The sequence below is a fragment of the Anser anser genome (genome assembly GCF_964211835.1).
Source record: "Anser anser genome assembly, chromosome: 11".
NCBI classification, from domain to species: Eukaryota; Metazoa; Chordata; class Aves; order Anseriformes; family Anatidae; genus Anser; species Anser anser.
The window spans coordinates 22,655,026-22,663,291 of NC_139732.1; the positions used below are offsets into that span (position 1 = coordinate 22,655,026).

General features: G+C 69.9%; 2 protein-coding genes across 3 annotated transcripts in view; both read right to left on the minus strand.

Moving 5' to 3' along the window:
• The window catches only part of MVD (mevalonate diphosphate decarboxylase), a 56,228-nt gene extending 52,858 nt beyond the window's left edge, over window positions 1-3,370 (minus strand). Inside the window, exons 1-10 of one of the 2 annotated variants that reach the window (XM_083794900.1) lie at window positions 3,214-3,370; window positions 2,236-2,306; window positions 2,014-2,128; window positions 1,796-1,936; window positions 1,504-1,703; window positions 1,313-1,387; window positions 991-1,209; window positions 766-881; window positions 548-656; window positions 327-426 (exon numbers count right to left, since the gene is read on the minus strand). In XM_083794900.1, the coding sequence (XP_083651026.1) occupies window positions 346-426; window positions 548-656; window positions 766-881; window positions 991-1,209; window positions 1,313-1,387; window positions 1,504-1,703; window positions 1,796-1,936; window positions 2,014-2,128; window positions 2,236-2,306; window positions 3,214-3,283 (1,197 nt within the window). In that variant the 5' untranslated portion in view covers window positions 3,284-3,370 and the 3' untranslated portion in view covers window positions 327-345. Of the gene's footprint in view, window positions 1-201; window positions 427-547; window positions 657-765; window positions 882-990; window positions 1,210-1,312; window positions 1,388-1,503; window positions 1,704-1,795; window positions 1,937-2,013; window positions 2,129-2,235; window positions 2,307-3,213 lie in introns of those variants that run through there. The other variant, XM_083794899.1, reaches the window with a different exon arrangement.
• A 2,495-nt stretch (window positions 3,371-5,865) lies between these two features.
• On the minus strand, window positions 5,866-8,113 carry SNAI3 (snail family transcriptional repressor 3). Its single transcript, XM_083794910.1, has 2 exons — window positions 6,888-8,113; window positions 5,866-6,443 (listed from the first exon to the last, which is right to left on the minus strand). The coding sequence occupies exons 1-2, from the start codon at window positions 7,036-7,038 to the stop codon at window positions 5,971-5,973; spliced, it is 624 nt and encodes a 207-aa protein (XP_083651036.1). The 5' UTR covers window positions 7,039-8,113; the 3' UTR covers window positions 5,866-5,970.
• Window positions 8,114-8,266: the final 153 nt, after the last annotated feature.

Sequence of the window (8,266 nt, forward strand, 5' to 3'; positions counted from 1 at the left end):
CCTACCGTTAGGCCACGCCCCTTTCCCATAAGCCACGCCCCCTACCGATAGGCCACGCCCCCTGCCGATAGGCCCCGCCCCTTGTGTCCTTCCCCCCCCCCCCCCCCCCCCCCGGACCCCACTGGGGGTCCCTGGGGACCACGGGGGGGGGGGGGGGGGGTCGCGTCCCGAGCGCCCCCCAGCAGCGCACACCGACACGGCTGCAGCCCACAACGCTCTATTTGCTCAAAAAGGGTCAAAATCAGGTCCCGGAGGGGCTGTACGCCCCCTCCCCCCCCCCATGGCGGGGGTCCCCAGCGGGGCGCCCCCCCATGGGTGTCACCGGTGTCCCCCCCCCGCCGGTGCTCAGGCCGTGCGTCGGGGCAGCCCGTCCGCGCCCAGGAGGTGCTGGTCGGGGTCCCGCAGGAGCTGGGGGCCGGGGCCGGGCTGTGGGGACAACGGGGGGGGGGGCGTCAGGGGGCGAGGCGGGCACCGGGAGGTGGGGGGGGCGTCCCCATAACGGGGCTGGGGTCCTGCCCCCCCCCCCCCCCCCACGTCCTGCCCGTACCTTGGTGTGCAGGATGTACCGCACGGCTCCCGGCACCGGCTCCGCCACCACGGCCGCCGCCAGCTCCTCCGGCAGCGCCGCCGTGCCCACCGGCAGCCCCCGCAGGAACCTGCGGCACGGCCGGCGCTCAGCACCGCGGCGGGGCGGGGGGGCTCGTCGCCAGCCCCCGGCCCGGTCCCGGTGATGGAGGTTTTTTGGGGGGGGGGTGTGACCCTTACCGGTCCCCGTTGGAGGCGGGCGGGAAGCTGCGCCTCACCACCGCCACGAACTCGTCCACCGTGTCCTCCAGCGCGAAGATGACGGCGTTGGGGCCGGCGTCGAAGGTGTAGGCCACCTGCCCCGGGGCAGGGACGAGGTCAGTGGCCAGGATGGGACCCTCGGGGCCGGTAGGGACGCGGTCAGCACCGCCGCGCCGTGCCGGGACCCCCGGGTCCGCCCCGTACCTTGGTGCGGCCGTGGTGGGCGTTGTAGCGGTGCGCCAGGGCGATGATGGCCCGCGAGACGTCGTTGAGGTAGAAGATGGGGGGGAAGGTGTCGAGGCAGGTGGCGTGGAACTGGTTGCTGTCCTGCATGGTGAGCTGCCCGAACCCCTCGAAGTCCCGCTCCTGGATGTGCCGCGCCATGCGGGACAGCCGCTCCGGCACCACCGCCTCCGCGCGGTACTGGGGGGGGGAACAGCGCGGTCACCTCGGGGACACGCGGCCCCCCCTTGGGACCCGAATCCCCCAACCCTGAGCCCCTTGGCTGAGCCCTTCCGCCCCCTACCTTCAGCAAGGGGCTGGTGTCCACGCTGCTCTGCATCCCCGCCGTGCTGCCCACCGCCTTCTTCTCCCCGCTGACCTGCGCGGGGACGGGGACCGTGAGCCACGGGCGCCCCACGGGGTGGGGGGTGGGAGGGGGCAGGTGCCAGCCCCGCGCGGCACCCCCCCCCAGGTCCCCAAAACCAACCCCCTCACCACCAGGATGAGGACGCGCAGCTCCGGCCAGTGCGTCTCGGGGGCCAGCTGCTGCGCCACGCTGTCCCTGCCGTCCGGCCGCTCGCCGCGGTGCCACTGCACGAAGCCCCCCAGCATGCTGCGGCAGGCGCTGCCCGAGCCGCGCCGCGCCACCTCCGACAGCTCGCCCTCCACGCCGTACAGCCGCGCCAGCGCCGACACTGCGGGGATGTGGGGAGGGTCAGCAGGGACGCCGCGCCGTCCCCGGGCACGGCAAGGGGACGGGGCAGCGGCGTTGTCCCCGCTCACCCACCCAGGCAGGCGTAGCCGGCGGCCGAGGACGCCAGCCCGGCGGCGGTGGGGAAGTTGTTCTCGGAGGCGACGTGGACTTTGTAGGAGAGGTTCAGCGGGGACGCGTCCTCGTCACCGCGGCGTTTGCGGGCCAGGCGCCGCACTGTGAGGTGACAGGGTGGGAAGGGTGAGGGGGGGCCACAAGGACGTCCCTCCGTGCCCCCCTCCCCAAATACTCACCCTCCCGCAGGCAGGCCTGCAGCCGGGGCTGCGCCGCGTCCACCTCCTCCCCGTTCAGCCACAGCCGGTCCTCGGTGAAGTCCCGGCTGGCGGTGGCCGTGGTGGTGGTCCTCAGCTGTGCGGGACGGGGCTGAGCCAGGGGGGCCGGCCCAGCCCCGCTGCGGGGGTTTTGGGGGCAGCGGCCCCCCGGTGCTGGGGGTGGGGACGCGGCCCCGCACCAACCTGGTCCTGGTGCAGCGTGACGCTGAGGGAGGAGTTGATGGGCAGGATCAGGTCGGTGTCGCGCTTGCCCCCTGTAAGAGAGGTGGAGGTGGCACGGTGTGGAACGGCACGGCTTGGTACCGCTCAGCTTGGCGTGGCATGGTATGGCACAGCTTGGCATGGCATGGTATGGCTTGGTACGGTATGGTACAGCTTGGTATGGCATGGCTTGGTATGGTATAGCTTGACATCGCACAGCGTGGCACTGTACTTAGCATGGCACGGCACAGCTTGGTACGGCACGGCATGGCATTGCACAGCGTGGCACTGCTCAGCATGGCACGGCACAGCTCGGCACAGCGTGGCGCTGCTTGGCGTGGCATGGTACGGCTTGGTACGGTACAGCTTGGCATTGCACAGCGTGGCACTGCATGGCATGGCACTACTTGCAATGGCTTGGTATGGCTTGGTTTGGCATTGCACAGCGTAGCACGGCACAGAACGGCTCGGCACGGCACACCGTACTGCCCGGTATGGCACAACACAGCACAGCACGGCTCGGCACCACTTGGCACGGCACGGCACAGCTCAGCACAGCTCGCCATACTGCCTGGTATGGCACAACACGGCTCGGCACGGCTCGGCACGGCTCGGCACAGCGTGCTATACTGCATAATATAGCACAGCACGGCTCGGCACGGCTTGGCACGGCTCGGCACGGCTTGGCACAGTGTGCTATACTGCATAATATAGCACAGCACGGCTTGGCACGGCTCGGCACGGCTCGGCACGGCTCGGCACAGCGTGCTATACCGCCTAATATAGCACAGCACGGCTCGGCACGGCTCGGCACGGCTCGGCACGGCTCGGCACAGCGTGCTATACCGCCTAATATAGCACAGCACGGCTCGGCACGGCTCGGCACAGCGTGCTATACTGCCTAATATAGCACAGCACGGCTCGGCACGGCTCGGCACGGCCCCCCCGCCCCGCACTCACAGTACTTGATGACGGCGATGTTGACGGGCGCCGTGCAGGTGACCACCGCCGGGCCCCGCTCCTCCGCCATCCCGCCGCGCTCCGAGCCCCGGGCCCGGCACCGCGCCGCCCCGCCCACCGCCGCTCGCGCGTGGCATCCCCGCCCCCCATTGGCTGCAGCCGCAGCGGCCGGGCCCGGCCGACCAATGGCAGAGATCGGACCACGGAGAGGCCCCGCCTCCGACCCGCCCAGCCCCGCCCCCTGACGGCATGAAGCCACGGGGAGAGGGCGGCGCCATCTTAGGGCCGGGAGGGCGGCGCGCATGCGGGGTGGGGCTGTGTCTGCGGCCTGTGCCACCAGTGCGACCAGTGACCATTTCCGGGTGCTCCCAGCGCCTCCCAGTGACACTGTCCCAGCGCCCCCAGTGTGCCATACCCCAGTGCCGCCAGTGCCCTATCCCTATACCCCAGTATCAGCACCAGTGTTCCCAGTTTGCTGTACTCCCAGTACTCCCAGTCCAACCAGTCCCCAGTGCTCCCAGTGTGCTCTGTGGCCCCTGTACTCCTACACCCCCGCTTCTTCAGTGTTACTCCAGGTGCTCCCAGTGCATCCACGCTCCAGTGCTCCCAGTATCCCCATTGCCTAGTACCTCCATGCACCACCACTCCCAGTTATTCCAGTGCTCCCAGTGCCCCCAGTGCTCCTACTTACCCCAGCACCACCCCAGTACTCCCAGTACACCCAATAGGCCAATGTTCCCAGAGCTTTCAGGGCCCCCAGTGCTCCCAGCATCCCAGCGCTCCCAGTTCCTACAGCACCTCCACAGCCCCCAGTGCTCCCAATCCACCAGTGCCTCAATATCCTAGAACTCCTCCAGCGCTCCCAGTGCCCCCAGTGCCCCCAGCACCCCGCCCCATAGGGCTGGCAAGCAGCGGGAGCCCCAGTATCCCCCAGCTGGGCCCCACCGGTGTCCCCCCCACCCTCCCGAGGGTATTTTTGTCCCCCGGCCGATCGCTCGCAGTGGAAAACATCCCGCACGTCCCCGTGCCCGGAGGTGACGGCAGGCACACGCCTGGCACGTGGGTGACACCGTGGGGACAGCCCTGCTGCTGGGGGTCCCCCCCCCAAAAAAAACCCACTGGGGACTGAGGGGGCAGCATCCCCCTTCTCCATAGTGGGGACATTTGGGGAACCCCTTTGCTGTCACAGCGGGGGCTCCCCGCTGGCACCCATGGGTGCTGGCAGGCGCAGCGGGGGCCATCCCGGGGTCCAAGCAGCCCCTGCCCCCCCCCACCCCCAGGATGTATAAGCATTTTCCATGGGCAAGGGGAAGGCACGCGGCTATTTTGGGGTGTGGGATTCTTTCCCCTGCCGCCGGGACAGGTGGGGGCCTGATTTAGCAGGGCTGGGCTGCAAATAGCACGGGGTGGATGCGCGGCTCCCTCTTGCTGGCACCCCCCCCAAAACCGTCCCCACCTCCTCCCCTCCCCCTTCCCCAACCCACCAGGGTGATTGGGCTGTCCCCAACACTGGGGGGTGGGGGGTGGGGGTCCCACAGACCCCAGCCATCCCCCTGCTGGGGATGCTCAGGGACAATTTCGGGGTCCCTGGGGGGGTGCATGGGTACACAAGCCAGCGGTGTGTCCTGTCCCCCCCACTCCTCCCCAAAATACTGCAGCATCCAGGCCAGAAGTCCCTTCCTGCACAGGGGGCTGGGGGTGACAGCCCCCAGGGGCACCCCGGAGCCCCCATGCTTGGCTTACATCCATGATCAGAAAAATACAATCTCCCTGCTCCTATTTTTAGGGCTTCCAAACAAAAAGTGGCCGGGGGGTGCTGTTGGCACAGGGCTTGGCCCCCACACCCCTCCACAGCACAGACCCCAGCCCAAAAAGCCACCGAGTCCCCGGTTTTGGGGCTCGAGGCCAGCCGGGGACACATCCATGGGGACACAGTGGCGTTCCCGTGACCCAGGCAGGGGAGGCGAGATGGGGAGGAGGGTGCCCCGGGTGGGCAGCCCCGGGTGGATCCTGCCCCGTGAGGCCACGCACGACGGGACCAGATGCTCTGGTGCTGGGGGGACACGATGCCAAGCAGCACGGCAGCGACAAGGGGCAGCCTCGCCACTCACACCCGCGGTGCCCAGCTCCGCTTTTAATGACTCCGCAGATGAAAGCCCAACAACCCTCCCTGGTGCCCGCAGCACGGGGCGGGGGGGGGCACAACCAAGAGGTTCCTCCAGGCCTGGGGGGCTTTTGGGGAGCGGCACGGGGCTCCGGTGACGTGCAGGGGCCATCCAGGCAGCGCTGCGTGATGCTCTCCGGTCCTTCTTTGGGGCACAGCATGGCACGGTGCAGCATGGCATGGCACGGTGAAGTATGACCCGGTGTGGCACGGCACGGCGCAGTGCTCGCTGCCTTCTCCGGGTGCAGGGTGGGGGGGCTCAGGCCGCCCCGCAGCACCCCCCGTCCTCGTGCCGTGCCAGCAGCGACATGCGGGAGAAGGTCCTGGCGCAGACGCGGCACCGGTACTTCTTGACGCCCGAGTGGGTCTGGAGGTGGGCGCGGAGGTTGGAGCGGTCGGCGAAGGCACGGCTGCAGTGGGGGCAGGCGTAGGGCTTCTCCCCTGTGGGACACCCGCTCAGGAACCCACAGTCCCACATCCCACCCCAGACCCCCCCCCCCCGTGCACAGCCCCGGGATGCTCCGTGGGGATGCTGGGTGTTGGGAGCCCGCACCCGCGGAGCTTTGTGCACGAGGGGAAACTGAGGCAGGGGACTAGGGGATGGGGATGGCAGAAGCAGCGAGCAACTGGGTTGGGGGGGGAATATCCTTACCTGTGTGGGTGCGGAGGTGGCCCTGCAGCAGCCAGGGCCGGGAGAAGGCTTTGCCACAGAGGCCGCAGACGCAGGGCAGGGTGTGGGTGCGGATGTGCATCTTCAGGGCGCCCAGGCTGGCGTACGCCCTGGCGCAGCGCGCGCAGCTGAACCAGCGCCGGGGCGGCCCCGGGAAGGGGCGGCAGGGCCTGGGGACCCCCGCCTCGGCCGCCCCCCCGAGCCGGTTGAGGGTCTGGTTGTCCTTCAGGGGGGTGCCCGGGCTGCGGGTGCCTGCGGGGTCCGGGGGGCTCTTGGTGTCGGGGGGCAGCGGGAGGGAGAGGCGGGCGAGGAGGCAGCCGTGGTCTGGCAGGCGGGTGGTGGAGGGGGGTGCGGGGCTGAGCACCCCCCCGCAGGAGGAGCACGAGCCATCGAGTTCTGGGGGGGGCAAGGCAAGGGGTGAAGGGTGGGGGCTGTCCTGGTCACCAGAACCCCCCCCCAGGGTTATCCCTGGCTGGGGCTCATCCACACCCAGTCCCCCCCACCCTGGTGCCCACCCCTATGCACTGCAAACTGGGCAGAAATGGTCCTCCCCCCCCCCCCCCAAAAAAAAAAAAAAAACAGGAATGGGGATGCCACAGGCACCCCCAGCACATCTGGGGCTGGATGTACCAAAAATCTGGGCATCCCCTGGGGCACCATGGCACCCAGCAACCAGCTCCAGCCCCCCCAAATTAGCACGGGGACCCCCATGCGGGTGGGGAGGACGGGGTACGTTGGTGGGGAGGGTCCTGCGAACCCACCCCTGGGAATTCCGCCCCCCCCCCCCCCCCAGGCACCAATTCGGATCCGGGGTCCCGGGGGTCCCCAGGGCAGCCTTACCGCGGGCGTCGAGCCGGCCGTAGTTGGGGACGCGGGTGCTGGAGGGCTTCTTCACCAGGAAGGAGCGGGGCATGGCGGGGCCAGCAGGCGAGCTCCGTGTCCCCCCCGTTGCGTCCCCCGCCGTGTCCCCGCGGGCGCCAGCAGGTGCCATAAGGCCCCGGGCTCATTAGCATGGGCAGCCCCCGGGGAGCCCCGGGGCCAACCGCTGCCCGAGGGCTGGCCTTGGCCGCCAGCACACCCCGCTGCAGGTGCAAGGGACCGTGGTGGGGACAGCCCCGTCCCCCTGGCAAGGCCACCCTACACGTCCCAGGGATGGGATCCCACCGCCCACAGCATCCCCCTGGGTCGCAGCGGGCATTGCCCCTGGGTTAGGGCACAGCCTCGGTTTGTGGGGACCCCCCCTCGCCCTGGGTGCCCCTTCTCCCTGCACGGGTCCCCGTGGCAAACCTCACGGGGGCTGTTTGGGGAAGGGTCGGTGAGCAGATAAGGTGGCCACTCAATGTTATCAGCCCTGGCCATTGTGTCCCCGAGTCATTTATTACCCCGGGGGTGATAGCTGGGGGGGGGGGGACACGTGTGCTGGGGCAGGAGCCACGCTCTGTGGTTCTGCGAGGCCAGAGGCAGCCCCAGCACATGGGCGAGGCAGAGCTCTCCGCTCCCCGCAAACACCGCTCCGGGGACCAGTTCACCCCAGTTTAACACCCACCACACCCCCCAGGCAGCCCAGTGCGTGGCACAGACCCCAAGCTCACCCCCAGCGGGGAGCAGCCTTAGGGTCCAGCTCCATCCCTGGCCACCCCAATGACCCTGGGGGCTCACCGGTGAGGTCTCTCCTGCCTCCAGGAGCTGCAGCAACGCGTCTGGCCCGAGCAGGGCACGGGGCGAACCCTCGTGGGGCTGCACGCAGCCGGTGCCCGTGCCGGAGGACGCGACTGGGCGAGAGGCAGCCCGTCCGCGCTGCGTCCCTGGGGAACCCCTGCCGGCTGCGGGGGCGCGGAGCCAGGACCCCTCCCCGGGACACCCGGAGCAGGGACACCCGCTGCTGCGCTGCCCTGGCCTGCGCCCAGCAGGGCTCCGGGGACGGTGCGCGGTGCCAGCCACGGGGACAGCACCTCCCGCGTGCTCCTGCGGGTGCCAGGACCCGCTGCCAGCGCCGGGTGTGCAGTCACGGGGCTCCCGTGGGGTAGGGCGATGTGACGGCACCGCCAAACCCTGCCATTAACAGCAGCGGTTAACGAGGCAGGGGACGGGGCCATAAAAACGGAGGGAGCAGCCCAGGTAAGGGACCTCGGTGGCGTGCACCCCCCCAGCCCCGTCCCAGTGGACCCGAGTGCTCCCCGCTGAGCCTGGGTCCCCCGCGGGGCACAGAGCGCACACCG